The sequence below is a fragment of the Zosterops lateralis genome (assembly GCF_965231275.1).
Source record: "Zosterops lateralis genome assembly, chromosome: 5".
NCBI classification, from domain to species: Eukaryota; Metazoa; Chordata; class Aves; order Passeriformes; family Zosteropidae; genus Zosterops; species Zosterops lateralis.
The window spans coordinates 2,296,454-2,317,389 of NC_139766.1; the positions used below are offsets into that span (position 1 = coordinate 2,296,454).

The 20,936-nt window shown below is 61.7% G+C and overlaps 2 protein-coding genes across 3 annotated transcripts; both read left to right on the plus strand.

Annotated features, from left to right (window-relative positions):
* Positions 1-1,717: 1,717 nt before the first annotated feature.
* Positions 1,718-16,133, plus strand: CPXM1 (carboxypeptidase X, M14 family member 1; the record flags this gene model as incomplete). Its single annotated transcript, XM_083862349.1, has 15 exons — positions 1,718-1,795; positions 2,075-2,204; positions 2,352-2,459; positions 3,181-3,290; positions 3,945-4,084; positions 5,136-5,220; positions 7,226-7,376; positions 7,549-7,637; positions 7,733-7,856; positions 8,452-8,648; positions 9,610-9,789; positions 11,032-11,329; positions 13,485-13,624; positions 14,836-14,938; positions 15,883-16,133. The coding sequence occupies 15 exons, from the start codon at positions 1,718-1,720 to the stop codon at positions 16,131-16,133; spliced, it is 2,184 nt and encodes a 727-aa protein (XP_083718475.1).
* Positions 16,134-16,786: 653 nt separating this feature from the next.
* On the plus strand, positions 16,787-20,528 carry NAT8 (N-acetyltransferase 8 (putative)). Of its 2 annotated transcripts, none has more exons than XM_083862378.1 (2): positions 16,787-18,085; positions 19,431-20,528. In XM_083862378.1, the coding sequence occupies exon 2, from the start codon at positions 19,439-19,441 to the stop codon at positions 20,093-20,095; it is 657 nt and encodes a 218-aa protein (XP_083718504.1). In that variant the 5' UTR covers positions 16,787-18,085; positions 19,431-19,438; the 3' UTR covers positions 20,096-20,528. The 2 variants fall into 2 exon arrangements, with proteins under 2 accessions (XP_083718504.1, XP_083718503.1); XM_083862377.1 differs by lacking the exon at positions 16,787-18,085 and adding an exon at positions 18,098-18,337.
* Positions 20,529-20,936: the final 408 nt, after the last annotated feature.

A 20,936-nucleotide genomic window follows, 5' to 3' on the forward strand; every position in this document is an offset into this window, starting at 1 on the left:
TCCTATAGGATTCTTGTAGGGTCCCTGTAGGATTCCTGTAGGACCTGTAGGATTCCTGCAAGATTTCTGTAGGATCCCTGTAGGATTCTTCTGGGGTTCCTGTAGGGTTCCTGTAAGATTTCTGTAGGATCCCTCTAAGATTCCTGTAGAGTTCCTGTAAGATCCCTGTAGGATTCCTGTAAGATTTCTGTAGGATCCCTGTAGGATTCCTGTGGGGTCCCTGTAGGGTCCCTGTAAGATTCCTGTAGGATTATTGTAGGGTTCCTATAGGATCCCTGTAGGACCTGTAGGATTCCTGTAGGATTTCTATAAGATCCCTGTAGGATTCCTGTAGGACCTGTAGGATTCCTGTAAGATTCCTGTAGGATTCTTGTAGGGTTCCTGTAGGGTTCCTGTAGGTTCCCTGTAGGACCTGTAGGATTCCTGTAAGATTTCTGTAGGATCCCTCGAAGATTCCTATGGGGTTCCTATAAGATTCCTGTAGATTTCCTGTAGGATCCCTGTAGTGTTCCTGCCGGGAAGAGCCGCGGCCCCTTTAAGGCATCCCCAGCGGGCTCTGGCAGGCGCTGCCCGGCGCTGCCCCAGGAAATTCCTGACATCCCGGGAAGTGCTGAGCCAGCTCCAACCGGGGCCGGGAATTGTGCAAACCTCGAAAGAGCCGGCCCGGGGGGGCCGAGGGGGAACAGCCGAGCCCAGAACAAAACCCTGCCGGGGGATGGGCCGGGAATGACAGCTCTGTGTCCCGGGCCAGCCCCGCTGTCCCCTCCCGCTGTCCCCTCCCGCTGTCCCCTCCCGCTGTCCCCTCTGTCCCCTCCCGCTGTCCCCTCCCGCTGTCCCCGGGTGGCCGAGGAGCATCCCCGGGTGATGATACAGATGTAAATGATCCCGGGGCGGTGTCACCTGTGCGGGCTCTGTCCCCTCCTTCCCCCGCCGGGCAGGGCTCCCGGAGGGACAGCCATGGGGACAAGGGACAGGGATGTCACCGCTGCCCGGCCCGCCCCGCGCCTGCGGGAAATCCCAATAAAAAACGGGACAATCAAACCGGGAAAGTTCATTCGGGGTGAAAAACGAGGCCGTGTGAGCCCCCGCGCAGGATGGGGGGACAGGCAGGACCCCGAGCCCGGGACCCGCACCCCGAGTCCCACCCGGGGGGTCAGAGCGGGGCCCGGGGCCGCCCCTCCCCGCCGGCTCCAGCCCCGCTCCGGCGGCTCCGGGACCTGCCGGGCCCCCGGGCTCGGCCGGCGACACCCGGGCCCCTCCCCGGCGTGGGCAGGGGACACTGGGGACATTGTGAGGGGCTGGGGACAGCGGGGATACAGTGAGGGGACAGCGGGGGGGACCCAGTGTCTCCTGTTCCAGGGGTCCGGGGGCACCGGGAGCGGAACGGGGCCGTTCAACGGGGAGGGGCGGGCAGGAAAAGGGGGGGGAGCGGGCGGGGGTCCCGGGCAGGGGCGGGCAGGAAAAGGGGGGGGAGCGGGCGGGGGTCCCGGGCAGGGGACGGGCAGGAGGCGGGAGGGGGTCCCGGGCAGGAAGAGGGCGGGGAGCGGGCGGGGGTCGCGGCCGGGCGGGAGGGGACGGGGGCGGGGAGGGGCCGGAACCGGGATCGGGAGCGGGCAGGGACCGGGAGCAGCGGGCAGGGACCCGCAGGGACCCGCAGGGACCCCCAAGGACCCGCAGGGACCCCCAAGGACCCGCAGGGACCCGCAGGGCCGTGGCCATGCCCGGGTTGCCCCTCGCCCCGCCGCTGCTGCTGCTGCTGCTCCTGCTGGGCCCCCCGGCGCCCCCCGCCCGCGCCGCGCCCCCCCAGCCCGGCCGGGCCCGGAACACGGGGGGGGGCACGGCCGGCGGGACCCCCAAAGCCAGCGGGGTGTCCCCAAGGAAGGACACAACGACGGGACCCCCCAAAACAAACGGGGTGTCCCCAACGAGGAGCATCGCCGGGGGACCCCCGAAAGGCAGCGAGCCGCCCCCCTGGAAGGGCACCACGGCCGCACCCCCCAAAGCCACCGGCGTGTCCCCAAGGAAGGACACCACGACGGGACCCCCCAAAGCCACCGGGGTGTCCCCCCCGAAGGCCACCACGGCCACCCCCTCCGGGGCCACCACGGCGAGACCCCCAAAGGGCAGCACGGTCCCCCCGGGGCGGGACAGCGCGACCCCCGCCCGGCCCGGGGGGCAGCGGGACCCGGAGCCCGCCGTCACCGGTAGGACCCGGGGGGATCGGGGGGATCGGGGAGTTCAGGGGCTTTGGGAGGTTCGGGGGCCTCGGGGGGTGGGGAGGACTGAGGGGGGCTCATTGGGGGGTCCAGGGGCCGGGGGTGTTCCCCTGTCACCCCCGTGTCCCCTCCCAGCCGCGGTGACCGAGGGGACGGTGCCGAGGAGGAAGGTGGTGGTGAGGAAGAAGGTGGTGGTGAGGAAGAAGAAGGTGCTGAAGAAGAAACCGGAGCCGCAGGAACCCCGTGCGTGCGCTGGGGGCGCCGCCAGTGTCACCTGCACAGGGACCTGGGGACACCTGGGGGGACACCTGGGGGACACCTGGAGGGACATCTGGGGACACCTTGGGAGGCACCTGGGGGACACCAGGGCGGACCTGGGGACAGTCGGGGGACACCTGGAGGGGCACTTTGGGGAGCACCTGGGGGACACCCAGAGGGACACTTGGGGGGGTACCTGGGGGGGCATCTTGGGGACACCTGGGCAACACCTGGGAGGCACTTGGGGACACTGGGAGGGGGCACCAGAGTGAACGCTTGGGGACACCTGGGGGGCACCTCGAGGAACACCTTGGAGACACCTGGGTGACACCTGGGAGGGGCACCTGTGGGGCACCTTGGGGGGCATCAGGGGGACACCTGGGGGACACCTGGAGGGGCACTCTGGGGGGACCTGGGGGGGCCTGGGGATATCTGGGGGATACCAGGGGGGCACCTGGAGGGCACCTTGAGGACAACTGGAGGACACCTGGGGGCACCAGGGGGAGCACCTGGGGGGTACTTTGGGGGGACACCCAGGGGGCACCTGAGGGGTATCAAGGGTAGCACTTGGAGAACACCTTGGGGACACCTGGGATGGCACTTGGGGGTGGCACCAGGGGTGTTTGTGGTGTGGCACCGAGGCTGTCGGGGTGTCACCGGGTGGGGTCAGCCCCGTGTGACGGCGCTGTCCCCGCGGTGTCCCCAGCGTGTCCCCCGCTGGGGCTGGAGTCGCTGCGGGTCGAGGACAGTCAGCTCCGGGCCTCGAGTGAGCGGCGACACGGGCTGGGAGCGCACCGCGGGCGCCTCAACATCCAGGTACTGCCGGGGACAGGGGGTGACAGGGGTGACAGGGGTGTGACAGGGGTGCCAGGAGTGTGCCAGGGTGTGCCAAGCTGGAGGGAGTCTGTGCCTGTCCCCTCTTGTCGCGTGTGTGTCCCTATGCCCTGTCCCTGTGCGTGTCCCCTGTCCCCTCTGCGCGTCCCCTTTTCATGTTCTGTGTGTGTGTTCCCTGTGCATGTCTGTGTCCCCTTTCCATGTCCCCTGTCCCATTTGTATCCCCTGTGCCTGTCCCCTGTGTCCTCTGTGCCTACCCCCTGTGTCTGTCCCTGTCCCCATGTGTGTCCCTTGTGCCTGTCCTATGTCCATGTCCCTGTGTGTCCCCTGTCCCTGTGCCTGTCTCTCCATGTCGTCTGTGCGTGTCTCTGTCCCCACGTGTGTCCCTGTGTCCCAGTGTCCCTCGTGTCTCCTGTCCCTGTCCCCTCTCCATGTCCACTGTGCCTAACCATGTCCCCTGTACATGTCCCCTGTATGTGTCCCCTGTACGTGTCCCCTGTGCGTTTCCCTGTCCCAACCCATGTCCCTGTGTCCCCTGTCCCTGTGTCCTCTCCATGTCCCCTGTGCGTGTCCCTGTCCCCACACGTGTCCCCTGTGCTCTGTCCCTGTCCCCACACGTGTCCCCGTGTCCCGCAGTCGGGGCTCCATGACGGTGACCCGTACGACGGCGGCTGGTGCGCGGGGCACGAGGACTCGGGGCAGTGGCTGCAGGTGGACGCGCGGCGCCTCACCCGCTTCACCGGGGTCATCACCCAGGGCCTCAACTCCATCTGGACGTAAGGGGGACACGGGCTGGGAGGACACCCAGGGGCAGCCTGGAATGGAGAATGCAAACCAACCCCTCCCCACTTCTAAATTATTCTAATTTTGCCATTAAAGGCTTTTCAGGGGAAGATTTGGGAATAGGAAAAACAGTTCTTTACTAAGGATATTAAAAATACAAAGGTAGTAGTATAAAGGATTAGCAAACAAACAAACAAAATCCTAGAAAACCCTGGCAGAGTCAGAAATACAACCTGACACCCTGTTGGTCAGGGCGTTGGAAACAGCCCAAAAATAACCCCTCCTGGAGTGGCAGATGTGTCCTGTGTGAAGTAGAGATGGTCCTATAGAGAAAAGGGTCCAGAGATGGGTCTGGTCTTCCTTCGGGAATGCAGTGGAAAAAAACCAGAACCTGGTGTCCTATGTCTCAGTTTTTATCTGGGTAGGAATGGTGTGGCTCCTCCCACTGGGTGGAGCATGTCCCAATGGGATGGTGTCATGTGTGATGTCATTGGTCACCTTTAATGGCCCATTAACAGGAGATAAGAAACACTGGGATGATGTAATGTGTGATGTCATTGGTCACCTTTAATGGCCCATTGACAGGAGATAAGGAGCACTGGGATGATGTAATGTGTGATGTCACTGGTGAGCCTTGATGGCCCATTAACAGGAGATATCCCCCTGGAAGGTGGGCAAGTCCTGGAAGGGGGATAAGGAACAATGCCTGTAGTGGTTTTATGTTTGTTGAATTTCTGTTTTGTTAAATTTAGTGGTTTGAGCATTTGTTGGTTTTTTTTTTATTATTATTTTTGGGAGATAGAATTTTGGGAGAAAAAGGTAAAATACATTTAATTTAAAAGTAAACAGATGGATTTTATTAATATACACTAAAAGAAGAAAAGGAGGGGGCGGAAATTAAAACCATAAATTAAAACATGTTCCCAGCTGCTTTCAACAGATGGAATAAAATACACTTTTTTTTTTGGTTACATAACCCAAGAGAGGGACAGGGGACAAGGGGACAGCCCTGGGGACAGCCTGACCCCCCTCTGTGCCCCCCAGGTACGACTGGGTGACGTCCTACAAGGTGCAGGTCAGCAACGACAGCCGCGTGTGGCGGCCCAGCCGCAACGGCACCCAGGAGGCGGTGGGTGACACCGGGGACACCGGGGACACTGGGGTGGGGACACCGGGGGTGGCACCAGGCTGGGTACAGCGGGGTGGGTACAACGGGGTGGGGTCACCAGCGTGGGGACACTGGGGTGGGGATACCAGGTTGGGGACACCACAGGTGGCACTGGGGTGGGGACACCGGGGAGACACTGGGCTAGGGACACCAGATAGCGTGGGGGCACTGGGGTGGCACTGGGGTGGGGACACCAGGGTGGCACCCTCGAACAGCATGGGGACACTGGGGGGGCGACACCAGGGGTGACACTGGCATGGAGACACCGGGGTGGCACCAGTTTGAGGACACTGGGCAGCACGGGGACATGAGACAGGGGTGGAGACACTGGGGTGGGACCCACAGACAGCATGGGGACACTGGAGTGGGGACAGTGGGGTGGCACTCACGGCCAGGGTGGGGACACTGGGGTAGGGACACCAGGGTGAGGACACCAGGGGGTGGCACCAGGGTGGGTGATCACTGGGGGGTGGCACCAGGATGGGGACACAGGGGTGGGGACACCGGGGGTGACACTGGGATGGGGACACTGGGATGGCACCCCTGGACAAGGTGGGGACACTGGGGTGGGTGATACCAGGGGTGACACCAGGTTGAGGACACTAGGGTGGGGACGCTGGGGGATGGCACTAGGGTTGGCACCAGGGCTGGCAGCCCTGGACCGTGTGGGGACACTGGTGTGGTGACACCAGTGTAGGGACACCGGACAGCATGGGGACACCAGGGGTGACAGTGCCAGGGGGTCAGTGATCTCCTGGGAGGGGATGATGGGAAGTTAATTATGCTGGGGGGGTTAATTGTGCCGGGGTGGGCGTGTTAAATGTGCCAGGTGGGTAATGATGCTGGACAGGTTAATTAAGGCAGGGTTAATTACATTGGGGGTTAATCGTGCTGGGTTTAACCATGCCGGGTAGGATAACCATTCCAAGGGTTAACCACACCAGAGGGGTTAATTGTACCAGGGTTAATTACACTGGGGGGTTAATTATGCTGAGGTTAACCATGGCAGGTGGGATAACCACACTGACCACACCAGGTTAACCACACTGGTTAACCCTCCACCCTGAGCAGAGTGCCCACCCGGGGGTGCCCGTGCCAGCTGTCACTGTCCCAGCTGTCACTGTCCCAGCTGTCACCGTGCCAGCTGTCACCGTGCCCAGGCCCTGCTGGCCTTGGCCGGGCTCCCTCTGGTGCTTCCTGTCCCCAGCACAAAGGCTGCTTGTCCCCACACGGGCCCTGCCACCCCCCTGGCACGGGGACAGGGACACTCCTGGGCATGCCTGGCACCGGGGGGAACACAGGGAGCTGGGAGGGGTTGATGTCCCTGTGCCAGGTCTGGGGACCCTGTGCTGAGGGTGAGTTTGGGGTTCCTGGACCATGGGTGGGTTTGGGGGTCCCTGTGCTGAGGGTGGGTTTTGGGGTCCCTGTACTCAGTGGATTTGAGGTCCCTGTACTGAGGGTGGATTTAGGGGTTCCTGGATTATGGATGGATTTGGGGTCCCCATGTCAAGGCTGTGCTGGGACAGATTTGGGGGCCACATGCCAGGGCTGGATTTGGGGTGTTACAGGATCAGGTTTGGGGATCCCTGTGCCAGGGGTGGATTTGGGGTGTTACAGGATCAGGTTTGGGGATCCCTGTGCCAGGGGTGGATTTTGGGGTGTTACAGGATCAGGTTTGGGGATCCCTGTGCCAGGGGTGGATTTTGGGGTGTTACAGGATCAGGTTTGGGGATCCCTGTGCCAGGGGTGGATTTTGGGGTCCAGGAACAGATTTGGGGCCGGTGGCTTTGGGGTCAGGTCATCATCTGCAGCCCCACCCGGGCTGTGCCCCCCAACCATTCCTGCTCCTCATTACGGGCCTTGGGGAAACCTGGAACCCCTCGAGCCCCACGGGTGGCTCTGCTGCAGCCCCCTGACCCCCCGCTGTCCCCCGCTGTCCCCCGCTGTCCCCCGCTGTCCCCTGCAGGTGTTCCCCGCCAACAAAGACCCGGAGACGCCGGTGCTGAACCTGCTGCCCTCGCCCCTGGTGGGGCGGTTCCTGCGCATCAACCCCCAGAGCTGGTTCCCCAACGGCACCATCTGCCTGCGGGCCGAGGTCCTGGGCTGTCCCCTGCCCGGTGGGTGTCCCCTCAGTGTCCCCTGGCTGTCCCCAGCCCCGTGGGGACCCGCTGGGTGTCCCATATGCAGCAGCGCAGGCGCTGAGTCGCGCTCTGGGCTGTTCGCTGTCCCTGACCATTGTCCCCTGGTGTCCCCTCGGTGTCCCCTGGTGTCCCCTCGGTGTCCCCGCAGACCCCAGCGATGCCCACGCCTGGCACCCCCTGCCCCAGCCCGAGCCTCACCTGGATTTCCGCCACCACAACTACAAGGAGATGAGAAAGGTGCCACCACCCCCGGGGCAGGGAGGAGGGGGTTGTGCCACCTCAGGGTGTCCCCCCAGAGTGTCCCTGACACTGTCACCTCCCTCCGCCCGCAGCTGATGAGGAGGGTGAGCGAGGAGTGCCCCGACATCACCCGCGTGTACAGCATCGGGGAGAGCTCCCGCGGCCTGCGCCTCTACGTGATGGAGATCTCCGACAACCCCGGCCTGCACGAAGTGGGTGCGTGGCCGAGGGGACAGCTGGGGACAGCAGGGGACAGCAGGGGTGGGCGTGGGGACAGTGGGTAGGGATGGCCGAGGTGGCACGGGGTGGCTGGGGATGTCCAGGGTGTGGAGGGCATCACCAGGGATGGCCCAGGGGATGGGGACAGTGACCAGGGATGACACAGGGACCTGGGGACAGCCACCAGGGCTGGTGCAGGGGATGGGGACAGTGATCAGGGATGACCCAGGGGATGGGGACAGTCACCAGAGCTGGTGCAGGGGATGAGGACAGTGACCAGGGATGACACAGGGGGTTGGGGACAGTCCCCAAGGATGCCCTGGCTGGCTCAGGATGGGGTGGCTGGGCCACCCAGCCTGGCATGGGATGGGGACAGGATGGCCAGGGACACCCAGGATGGAGTTGGGGTCACCAAGGACACCCAGGCAGGTGCAGATGGATGGGGACAGTCACCAGAGATGTCTGAAGTGGAGCATGTGTGTGGGGACAGAGTGACCAGGGACACCCAGGATGGGCACAGGGACACCCAGACCAGTGCAGGGAGTTGGGGACAGTCCCCAGGCTCCCTCCAGCCCCATGCCCACGCCCTCAGGAGAGCCGGAGTTCCGTTATGTGGCCGGGATGCACGGGAACGAGGTGCTGGGCCGGGAGCTGCTGCTGAACCTGATGGAATTCCTGTGCCGGGAGTTCCGGCGGGGAAACCCCCGCGTGGTGCAGCTGGTGACGGACACACGGATCCACCTGCTGCCTTCCATGAACCCCGACGGCTACGAGACCGCCTACAAGCTGGTACGGCATGGGGGCAGCACGGTGACCATCACAGTGACCATCCCGGTGACCCCTGTTCCCCTCCCGGTGACCGTTGTGCTTGTCCTGGTGCCCATCCCAGTGCCAATCCTGGTGCCCATCCCAGTGACTGTGGTGCCCATCCTGGTGCCCATCCCAGTGCCCATCCTTGTGATCACAGTGCCCATCCCAGTGACTGTGGTGCCCATCCTGGTGCCCCTCCCAGTGCCCATCCTTGCAATCCCAGTGCCCACCCCAGTGTCTGTCCTGGTGATCCAGGTGCCCATCCCGGTGACCACGGTGTCCATCCCAATGACCATGGTGTCCATCCCAATGACCATGATGCCCATCCTGGTCACCATGGTGCCTGTCACAGTGCCTGCTCCAGTGCCCATCCTGGTGCCTGTCCTGATGACCACGGTGCCCATCCCAGTGCCCATCTTGGTGACCATGGTGCCCCTCCCGCTGCCTGTCCTGGTGCCCATCTCTGTGAGCACGGTGCCCATCCCAGTGCCTGTCCCACTGACTGCAGTGCCCCTCCTGGTGCCCCTCCCAGTGCCTGTCCTAGTGACCCTGGTGTCCATCCCCATGCCCCTCCAGGTGCCCATCTCTGTGACCGTGGTGCCCGTCCTAGTCCCTGTCCCAGTGCCCATCTTGATGACCATGGTGCTTGCCCCCATGCCTGTCCTGGTGCCTGTCCCTATATCCATCCCAGTGCCCATCCTGGTGCCCATCTCAGTGACCATCCCAGTGCCCACCCCATTGCCCATCCTGGTGACTGTGGTGCCCCTCCCAGTGCCCATCCCAGTGCCCATCTTGGTGACCCCTGTGCCCCTCCTGGTGCCCATCCCAGTGCCCATCCCGGTGCCTGTCCTGGTGACCCTGGTGCCCCTCCCAGTTCCCATCCCCATGACCGTGGTGCCCATCCCGGTGCCCATCCCGGTGACCCCGGTGTCCCTGACAGGGCTCGGAGCTGGCGGGATGGGCCATGGGCCGCTGGACGTACGAGGGCATCGACCTCAACCACAACTTTGCCGACCTGAACACGGCGCTGTGGGACGCCGAGGACAACGACCTGGTGCCCCACCAGTTCCCCAACCACTACATCCCCATCCCCGAGTACTACACCTTCGCCAACGCCACGGTGAGCGCCCAGAGCCGCCCCAAAACGGCTCCAGAACCGCCCCAAAACCACCCCAGAACCACACCAAAACCCCCAACCTGTGTCAGTGTCACGGTGAGCCACCCAGAACCACCCCAGAACCACCCAAAACCTTCCCAAACCCCTTCCCTCCTGTGTCAATGTCACTGTGAGACCCCAAAACGACCCCAAAACCACCCAACCTGTGTCAGTATCACTATGAGACCCCAAACCCCTCCCATCCTGTGTCAATGTCACAGTGAGACCCCAAAATCCCCCATCCTGTTACACTGGTGCTGTGGTGAGACCCCCAAAACCCCTCCCAATCCTCCCACACTAGCACTGGGATGGGCGCTGCCCACCCACAGGGCGCTGAACCCCACCCAACCTGTGGGGGGTCACCAAGAGCCACGAGTGGCGGCCACCACTGAAAGGCGTGGGTGACAGTGGCAGTGCCACGTGGGTGACAGTGGTGGCACTGTGTCAGTGACAGCAGTGGTGCCACATGGGTGACAGTGGTGGCATCAGGTGGCTGACAGTGGTGTGGGTGACAGCAGTGGCACAACATGGGTGACAGCGGTGACCCCGCATGGGTGACAGTGGTGGCCTCACATGGGTGACAGTGGTGTTGCTGCATGGGTGACAGCAGTGGCACTGTATGGGTGATAGCAATGGCCCCTCATGGGTGACAGCGGTGGGACCACACGCGTGACAGAGGTGGCGCTGTGTGGGTGACAGCGGTGGCCCCTCAAGGGTGACAGCAATGGCCCTGCATGGGTGACAGTGGCGGCATGATACGGGTGACAGCAGTGGTGCCATGAGGGTGAAAGCAGTGGCACCATGTCGGTTACAGCAGTGACACTGTGTGAGTGACAGTAGTGGCACCATGCAGGTGACAACAACAGCCAGCCCCGCATGGGTGACAGTGGCATGGGTGACAGTGGCAGCACCATGAGGGTGCCAGTGGCTGCTCTGCATGGGTGACAGTGGTGGCCCTGCATGGGTGACAGCAGCGGCACTGTGTGGGTGACAGCGGTGGCCTCACACAGGTGACAGCAGTGGTGGCACCGTGTGGGCGATGGCACCATGTGGGTGACAGTAGTGGCACCACACATATGAGAGTGGTGGCACCGCGCGGGTGATGGTGGCAGTATCACGTGGGTGACAGCGGCACAGGTGACGGCAGTGGCACCGCGCGGGTGACAGCGGTGACCCCACGTGTGTGACAGCACTGTCCCCCGGCAGGTGGCCCCGGAGACGCGCGCGGTGATCGCGTGGATGCAGCGCTACCCGTTCGTGCTGAGCGCCAACCTGCACGGCGGCGAGCTGGTGGTCACCTACCCCTTCGACATGAGCCGCACCTACTGGAAGGCGCGGGAGCTGACCCCCACCCCCGACGACGGCGTCTTCCGATGGCTGGCCACCGTCTACGCCACCGCCAACCTGGCCATGGCCACCGACCACCGCCGCCGCTGCCACCACCACGACTTCGCCCGCCTTGGCAACATCATCAACGGCGCCGACTGGCACACCGTGGCCGGCAGTGAGTGCGGGGTGGCCTCGGTGTCACCCGTTTGTCACCGTTAGGGATGTTGTCGCTGATAGGGAGGTTGATCCATGAACCACGTGATGGCCTCGGTGTCACCCATTGCCACCGTTAGGGATGTTGATCCATGAACCACACAGTGGCCTCGGTGTCACCTGTTTGTCACCATTAGGGATGTTGATCCATGAACGATATGGTGGCCAGCAGTGACTGAGGAGTGGCCTTGGTGTCACCTCATTGTCATCCGTGTACCACGTGGTGGCTGGCAGTGAGTGAGGGGTGGCCACGGTGCCACCCATCTATCACCATTAGGGATGTTGTCACCGATAGGGAGGTTGATCCTTGAACCACATGGTGGCCTCGGTGTCACCCGTTGTCACCGTTATGGATGTTGATCTGTCAACCACCATACAGTGGCTGGCAGTGAGTGAGAGGTGGCATCAGTGTCACCCGTTGTCACCGTTAGGGATGTTGATCCATGAACCACATGGTGGCTGGCAGTAACTGAGGGGTGGCCTCGGTGTCACCTCATTGTCATCATTAGGGATGTTGTCACCAATAGAGAGGTTGATCCACGAACCACACGGTGGCCTTGGTGTCACTGGTTGTCACCGTTGGGGATGTTGAGCCAGAGGTCGGGCTTGATGATCTCAGAAGTGTCTTCCAGTTTAACGGTTCTGTGGCTCTGTTTGTGTTCAAAGAAGAGACAGAAGAGTGGAATCCTTTTATTAATAAAAGGGATTTATTTATTAATAAATTATTAATAAATCCCTTTATTTTATTGGGATAACGGGAGAGGCCATGGGGTGTTTCCCCTGGGGATCTCCCAAATTTTGGAGGACTCCTATTTGGAGGACTCCTATTTATCCTAATTAGGGCTTCTATTTATGCTAATTAGGACTCCTGTTTATCCTAATTAGGACTCCTGTTTATCTTAATTTGGACTCCTGTTTATGCTAATTTGGACTCCTATTTTTGCTAATTTGGTCTCCTATTTTTCCTGGTTTGGACTCCTATTTATCCTAATTTGGACTTCTATTTATTCTAATTTGGAGTCCTATTTGGAGCCTCCTATTTATGCTAATTTGGACTCCTGTTTATCCTAATTTGGACTCCTATTTTTCCTAATCTGAACTCCTATTTGGAGCCTCCTGTTTATCCCAATTTCCCACCCACATTTCCTTTTCTCTTTCCCCACTTGAGGTACTTGAGAGTTACAGACTTCCCCAAGTGCCTGACACCTAAAATTCCCCTTTAAGGTATAACTCTGCTTTTAATTTTTAATTCTTAGGGAATTTATGGGTTTTCCTTGTTGTTTCTTTCATCTTTCAATATCCAATTTCCTTTATCAGCAAACCCACAGTTTGTTTGTAAAGGCAAATTTCTTCTTTCCCATTCATCGATCAGTGGGATCCTTCCCATGTTTTCTTTTATCTCTCAGGGCTTAGGAAGGAATAAAATACAATAAATTTTATAAATATTATATAAATATAATTGCAGCAGTGAGAAGGTAGACAGGTAAAAGCAAATATCTTCTTTTCCATTCATCAATCCGTGGGATCCTTCCCATTGTTCCTTTTATGTCTCAGGGCTTAGGATGCAAAAAAAAATTATAAATATTATATTTTATAAATATAATATAATTGCAGCAGTGATAGGTAAAGGCAAATATCTTCTTTTCCATTCATCAATCAGTGGGATCCTTCCTGTTGGTTCTTTTATGTCTCAGGGCTTAGGATGGAATAAAATATAATAAATAAATATAATATAAATATAATATAATTGCAGCAGCGGGAAGGCAGAAAAGTAAAGGCAAATCTCTTCTTTTCCATTCATCAATCCATGGAATCTTTTCCCATTATTTATTTTATCTCTGGGCGCTGGTCTTATCTCCCAGCAGATCATTTGTCTTCCTCTCCTCACCCTCTGCCAAACCGTGACTTTCCCAACCCTAAAATTTAAAAATCTCTTTTAAATGCAAAGGCATGAACGACTTAAATTTTAAATTATCTTTAAAATGAGAAGGTATGAACGACTTCAGTTTTAATTTTTTTTTTTAAATGCGAAGGCATGAATGACTTAAATCTTAAAATCTCTATTAAATGTGAAAGTATGAAGGACTTAAATTTTAAATTCTCTTTAAAATGTGAAGGTATGAATGACTTCAGCTACCTGCACACCAACTGCTTCGAGATCACGGTGGAGCTGTCCTGTGACAAATTCCCGCACGCCTCCGAGCTGCCCGAGGAGTGGGAGAACAACCGCGAGTCGCTGCTGCTCTTCATGGAGCAGGTGGGGACACCACGGGGGTGGGACACCCAGGGGTGACACACCTGGGCCTTGGGGACACCGCCCCAAGAGGCAGGGGACACCCCAGGGCTGCCTGTGAGGAGTGGGATGGGAATGGGGACAATGGAGGGGTTTGGGGGTGGTGGGAGTGGGAGGGTGCTGGGGAAGGGGGTCTGGAGTGGGGGATTTGGGGGTGTTTGAGATATGGGGATAGTGGGAAGGGGGTCCAGGATGGGGATTTGGGGGGATTTGGGATATGGGGATAGTGAGGAAGGGGGTCCAGAGTGGGAGATTTGGGGGTGTTTGGGACATGGGGACACTGGGGAAGGGAGGTCCAGGATGGGGGGTCTGGGGGCTTCTGGAACAATGGGGACACTGCGGGGTCTGGGGGGGTTCTGGGATCATGGGGACAGTGGGGAATGGGGGTCCAGGATCAGGGATTTGGGCTTGTTTGGGACATGGGAACACTGTGTAGGTCCAGGTGGTTTTGGGGCCATGGGGGCACTGGGGGGAGCTTGGGGGTGCTGGGGCCATGGGGACACTGGGGACAGAGGGTCCAGAGTGGGGGATTTGGGGGGTTTGGGATATGGGGACAGTGGAGGGGTCCAGGTTGTTCTGGGGACATGGGGACAGTGGAAAAGGGGGGTCCAGAGTGGGGGATTTGGGGGGTTTGGGACATGGGGACACTGGGGAAGGGAGGTCCAGGATGGGGGGTCTAGGGGTTGCTGGGACAATGGGGTCACTGGGAAGAGGGGTCTGGAGTGGGGGATTTGGGGGTGTTTGGGACAACGGAGACACTGAGAGGATTTCAAGTGGTTTTGGGGCCATGGGGGCACTGAGAAGGGCGGACTGAGAAGGGGTCCAGAGTTGGGGGGTCTTGGGGTTGCTGGGACAATGGGGACACTGGGGATCCTGGGACAGGGGGGACACTGGGTGGGAGTTTGGGGGTCCTGGGACAATGGGGACAGTGGGGGTGCTGGGACAATGGGGACAATAGGGACACTGTCACGGGCAGGTCAAGGCCAGGGAACCCCCAGGGGTCTCCATGAACCTTTATGGTGGACACACTGGGGACATTGCAGGGAGGACATGGGCACAGGAGGGCAGAGGCTCCAGCAGGATGACACGGGGACACGGCTGTCCCCAAACACTGAGGGTGGCACCGGGAGGGGGGGGACACACCTGTGCCTCCTGCCCCACCCCCCTGGGTACAGGTGCACCGCGGGATCAAGGGCGTGGTCCGGGACAGTGACACCGAGCAGGGAATCCCCAACGCCATCATCTCCGTGGACGGCATCAACCACGACATCCGCACCGGTACCGGGACATGGGGACACAGGGACAATGGGACACCAGGACACTGGGACATCGGGACATGGGGACGCGGGGATACTGAGACACTGGGACACAGGGACATGGAGACACTAGGACACAGGGACACTAGGACACTGGGACATCGGGACACGGGGACACCAGGACATGGGGACACCAGGGCACTGGGACACTGGGACATCGGGATGGGGTCTGGGCTGGGATTTGGGGTGGGAATGGGGTCAGGTGGGAGTGAAGATGGGATGAGGATGGTGATGGGGTGGGGATGGGGTGAGGTTGGGAACAGGGATGGGGATGGGGACGGGGACAGGGAAAAGAATGAGATGGGATTTGGGAATGGCATTGGGAATTGGAGATGAGAATGGAAGTAGGATTAGATTGGGAAAGGGGACAGGATGGGAACATGGATGGGGTGAGGTCAGGAACTGGGATAGGGGTGGAAATGGGAATGGGGTGGGAATGGGAACAGGGAAAGGAATGAGATGGGGTTTGGGAATGGGATTGGGAATTGCAGATGGGAACAGGATTAGACTGGGAAAGGGGATAAAATGGGGACAGGAATGGGATTGGGATAGGAAGAATAATGGGATGAGGTTCAGAATAGGGTGGGGATGGGGACAAGGAAAGGAATGAGATGGGATTTGGGAATGGGATTGGGAATCAGAGATGGGAATGGAAACAGGATTGGACTGGGAATGGGGCTGGGCACAGGGATGGAAGGGGGGTGGGGCTGGGGATTGCAGATGGCAACGGAAGCAGGACTAGACCGGGAATGGGGATGGGATGGGGACAGGAATGGGATTGGGGATGGGAATAGGAACAGGGATGGGACAAGAACAGGACTGGGCTGGGGACGAGGACAGGGACGGGGCCGGGATGTGAACAGGGCCAGGGATGGGGACAGCAGTGTGACACCCGCCCCTCCGCAGCCTCGGACGGGGACTACTGGCGGCTGCTGAACCCGGGCGAGTACGAGGTGACGGCGCGGGCCGAGGGCTACGAGGCGGCCACTCAGCCGTGCCGGGTCTACTTCGAGAACGTGCCCACGCCGTGCAGCTTCCGCCTGGAGCGGACACGGGGCCGCCACGGGCCCGGGAAAAGCCGCCCGGGCCCCGACCCGGCCCTGCGGCTGCAGCGGCTGCGCCTCCGCCGCCTGCGCGCCCAGGGCCGCGGGCAGTGAGCGAGCGGGGCCGGCCCCGGGGCCGCGGGCTCGGCCGGGGGGAGCGGGGGCCGGGCTGGGACGGCTCCCCACAGTAAAGTTTGGCTGCGCTGCCGCTGAGACTCTGCGGGCCGGGAATGGGAACGGGAGCGGGAATGGGAACGGGACTCGATCCTGCCCGGGACAGCGGAGGCCACGCCCCTCGCCAGGCCACGCCCCTTCCCTGCGCATCAATAGCGCTGCCGCTGTAAAGCCCCGCCCATCATCTGATGACCAATAGAAATTCCGCGCCGAGACGCGCCCCTCATCAGGCCACGCCCCCTCCCTGTGAAGCAATAGCGCCGCCACTGTAAAGCCCCGCCCATTCGCTGATGACCAATAGAAATCCCGCGCCGAGACCCGCCCCTCAGTAGGGCACGCCCATTTTCGTGGCTACAAATGGTCATTGTTCTAAGCCACGCCCACCGAACCACGCCCCTTTTCTGTTATCAATTATTCCCACGGCCCCGCTTCCCTGGCCACGCCCCTTCACGTCTCTCTGGGCGCCTATTGGCTACTGCCGGCGGGAGGGGCGGGGCATGGCGGCGGGGGGCCAATAGAACGCGAGACTCATCGGTAGAGCGAAGTAGGCGGGGCTGGGGGGACACGGAGGGGGTTTGGGGACACGGGGGGGACACCGGGGGGACACCGGAGGGGCTCGGGGACAACGGGGACCTGCAGCGTGGGGTGGCCAGAGAGTGCTGGGGCCACTGGGGTGGTCTGGGGGCTGCTGGACCGTGAGGGGCCCGGGAGGGGCTCGCCAAGTTCTGGGGACCTTGGGGACAATGCGGGGGTCTCCAGGGTGAGGGGTCCAGAGGGTGTCCGGACTGTGAGGTCTGGGAAGTTCTGGGACCATGGAAGGGTCCGGGGGGTCCTGGCACTGTAGGGGGGCACTCGGGGGGTGTTTTGGGGACAACGAGAGGGGTGTGGGGTCTGCGGGGGCCATGGGGTGATGGTCAGAGCGATCAGAGCCAGCACCCCCTGAGCCCCCAGAACACGGGGGGCACCCCGAGTGCCAAGGAAAGCCAGGGGGGCACTGGGGCGTCTGCAGAGTACCCCAAAAAAAGGGTTGGGGTTCCCCCCCTTTAACCCTCCGGCGGTCCTGCCGGGGCGGGTGGGCTGTGCCCTGCTCTGCCCTGATGTCACCATGTCCCCCCGGGGGACCGGGGGCTGCTCAAGGGACCCTCCCGCGCCTGTCCCCCCTCCCCAAATAAAGGCCTGTCCCTCGGGGGAGCGGGGGGTCCCCAGCACGATGGGGGTCCCCAAAACCACCGGGACCCCCATGGGGAGGCTCCAGCACGGGGCTTGGGGGGGCGATTATCACCATGGGGTGACCCGGGGTGACCCTGGGCAGGACCTGGGGGTCCCTACAGTGGGGGGAGGGGCTGGACCCCCATCCCACGCCCGCAGCCATTGGGGGGGGGGGGGACAGGGGTCCCGTGCAGTGTCCCCCCATCACTGCCCGCGCCCCCCAAAGCCCCCCATCCCGCCGTGACCCCATAACCTTCCCGGGCTGGGTTTGTGGCATCATCCAGCATCGGCAGGGGCAGCACTTCCCTCCCGCTCGGCGCCTGCGCTCGCCGCTCCACCGGAGCTTCCACCGGAGCCTGGACACGGCCCCAATTTGGGGGTTATCCCCCCCCGTGCTGTCCTCAGAGCCCCCCCAAACCTGACCGAGCCCCCACCCCAAATTGTGGCAGAACAATGGGCTGAACGCAGCCGGCATCTTCCAGCGCTGGGAGCCGCGGGGAAAACAGGCCGGCCTGGGAAAAACAAAGACCCCCGCCCCCTCAAAAAAAAAAAAAATACCTCGGCGTGGTGCTGGAGGGGGTCACCGAGCCCCCCACGACCCGCTGAGGGACCCCCCGGTTTGTCCCGAGGAGCTGCGGAGCCGCCGGCCCCGGTTTGAGGAGCGACAGCGCCGGTAGCAGCAGGTGGGGGGGGGACGGGGGGGGGAGGCTGGGAGGGATTTTTGGGGAGGGGGGCCAGTTTGGGGAGCCCTTTCCTCGGTTCAGCCTCTCCTTAAACCCTGAGCGGCCCCTGGGGGGGCTGTCCCGGTGTCTCCTCCTGTCCCGCTGTCCCCTCCTGTCCCCGTGTCCCCTCCTCCCCCGCGGTGTCCCTTTGTCCCGTTCTCTCACGGTGCCCACGGACACCTTTGCCCGGGGCGGGTCGTGACGCGGTTCCCGGTGAGTGCCGGGTTCTCGGGGAGGGAGAGGGACACCCCCAGATCCTGCTGCTCGTCCCCCGTGCCCCCCGCTGTCCCTGCTGCCCACCCCCGGTGTCCCGGTTAAAGCCCCTGCCCGGCGGGGGTCGGGGGGTGAACACCTGAGGGGTCATCAAGCCGGGGAAGGGACCCCCCCTGCTTTTTTACCCTTTGCTTTTTGGGAGATACCGAGGTCTCCATCCGTGGCATTGTCCTGACCCCCCTGTACCATTCCACAAATGTATTTGGGGGTATCCTGGGGGGTCCATGTGAAGGTGGGCACTGCCCTGACCCCCCTGTGCCATCCCAAAGATGGGAACCTGGGGCTCTCCATCCATGACACCGCCCTGACCCCCCTGTACCATTCCACAAATGTATCTGGGGGTATCCTGGGGGTCCCTGTGAAGTCGGGCACTGCCCTGACCTCCCTGTGCCATCCCAGGGATAGGTCTGGGGGCACCCCGGGGGTTTCTGTGAAAGTGACCACTGCTCTGACCCCTTTGTGCCATCCCAAAGATGGGATCCTGGAGGTATCCTGGGGGTCCTTATCCACAGCACTGCCCTGACCCCCCTGTCCCACCCCAGGAATGGGTCTGGGGATATCCTGGGGGTCCCCTGTGAAGGTGGGCACTGCCCTGACCCCTGTGCCATCCCAGGGATGGATCTGGGGGTATCCTGGGGGTCCCCTGTGAAGGTGGGCACTGCCTTATTCCCCCCTATCCCACTCCAGGGATGGGTCTGGGGGTATCCTGGGGGTTCTTATCCATGGCACTGCCCTGACCCCTTGTGCCACTCCAGGGATGGGTCTGGGGGTATCCTGGGGGTTTCTGAAGGTGGGCACTGTCCTGACCCCCTTGTGCCATCCTAAAGATGGGATCTGAGGGTATCCTGAGGTCTCTATGGTGACCACTGCCCTGACCCCCTTGTCCCACCCCAGGAATGGGTCTGGGGGCACCTTGGGGGTCTCTGAAGCTGACCCTGACTCCCCTGTACCATCCTATAGATGGGATCTGGAGGTACCCTGGGCATCCCCATCCCTGACACCTCCCTGACTCCCCCTTTTCCCCACCCCGCAGGTCCCCCCATGGCGTCGTTCCGCATCCGTCACTACCAGGATCAGGACTTTGAGGCCGTGCGGGCTCTGTTTGCCCGCGGCATCCTGGAGCACGCTCCGGCCGGCTTCCGGCACATCCTGCGCTTGGCCCGTGTCCGCCTGGCCCTGCTGGCCGTGTTCGTGGCCGCCCGGGCGGCCGCCGGCTCCTGGGTGCTGGGGCTGGGCGCCGTGGCCCTGGCGCTGGTGCTGCTCTGGGTGATGGTGCGCTCTCTCAGCGCCGAGTACGTGCGCGACGCTCTGGGCACCGACCTCTGCGACGTGCCCGGCACTTACCTGCGCCCCAACCACTGTTTTTGGGTGGCTGAGGAAGGTGGCACCGTGGTGGGCATGGTGGCGGCGGTGCCGGCGGGTGCTGGCGAGCTGGAGCTGAAGAGGATGTCGGTGAGCCGTGAGCACCGGGGCCGTGGGTTGGCACGGGCGCTGTGCCGGGAGGTGCTGAGCTTCGCCCGGGCCCGTGGTTTTGGGGCCGTGGTGCTCAGCACCTCCATGGTGCAGGTGGCGGCACAGAGGCTCTACGAGGGGCAGGGGTTCCGCAGGGTGGGCTCCTCGTACCCCTCGCTGCTGGGCACCTTGCTGAACTTCCAGATCTTTCACTACCGCTGCGATTTGGGGGATGGCACCAAGTAGGGCGGCCTGGAATGGTGGATGGCCACGGGACTGAGGATGTGGCACGGCACCCCGAATCTGGCACACGAGGCACCCCCAGCTCCACCCTCAGCACGGCACCGTCAGCCCGGGATATGAGGCGCTGCCATGGCGCTGCCGTGGCACCCGAACCCTGGCGCGTGTGGCACTGGTATGGCACCCCAAACCTGGCCCCGGGACACCGGGCGTCACCCCGGCACTCCGACCCCACTCCTGGCACAGCACCGCGATCCCGGGACACCGAGCACCGCCACGTCACCCCAGCCTGGCACCGCCATGGCACCGTGACCCCGGGACGTGTGGCACTGCATTGGCACCCCCCGACTCCGAGACTCCACCACAGCACTCCAACCCTGGCACACGGCACCCCTACCTGGATTTCCAGCAGAAGGAAATAAAGAGAGACCTGTGGGAACGCTGTGTGTGACAAGGGATGTCTTGGGGAGTGGGGGACATCCCCTGAGGGTGAAGACAGCTTGGGGGGACAGCAAACACTTTGGGATGCCTTCAGGGATACCAGGGTACAGGGGACGTCTTGGGGGACACCTTTGGGGATGGGAGGCCTCTTGGGGAACTGGGAAATGGGAACACGCAGGGGGACAACGGAGGTTTTGGGTGAGAGGGGAAATCTTTAGGGAGAGGCGACACTTTGGGGGACAAGGTCTGTGCCCTCACCCAAGATGGCGGCGGTTCCCCTTTCTCACTGCCCTCACCCAACATGGCGGCGGCTCCCCTTTACCGTCCCGTGCCCTCACCCAAGATGGCGGTGGTTTACCTTTCTCGCTGCCCTCACCCAACATGGCGATGGTCCCATTCACCTGCC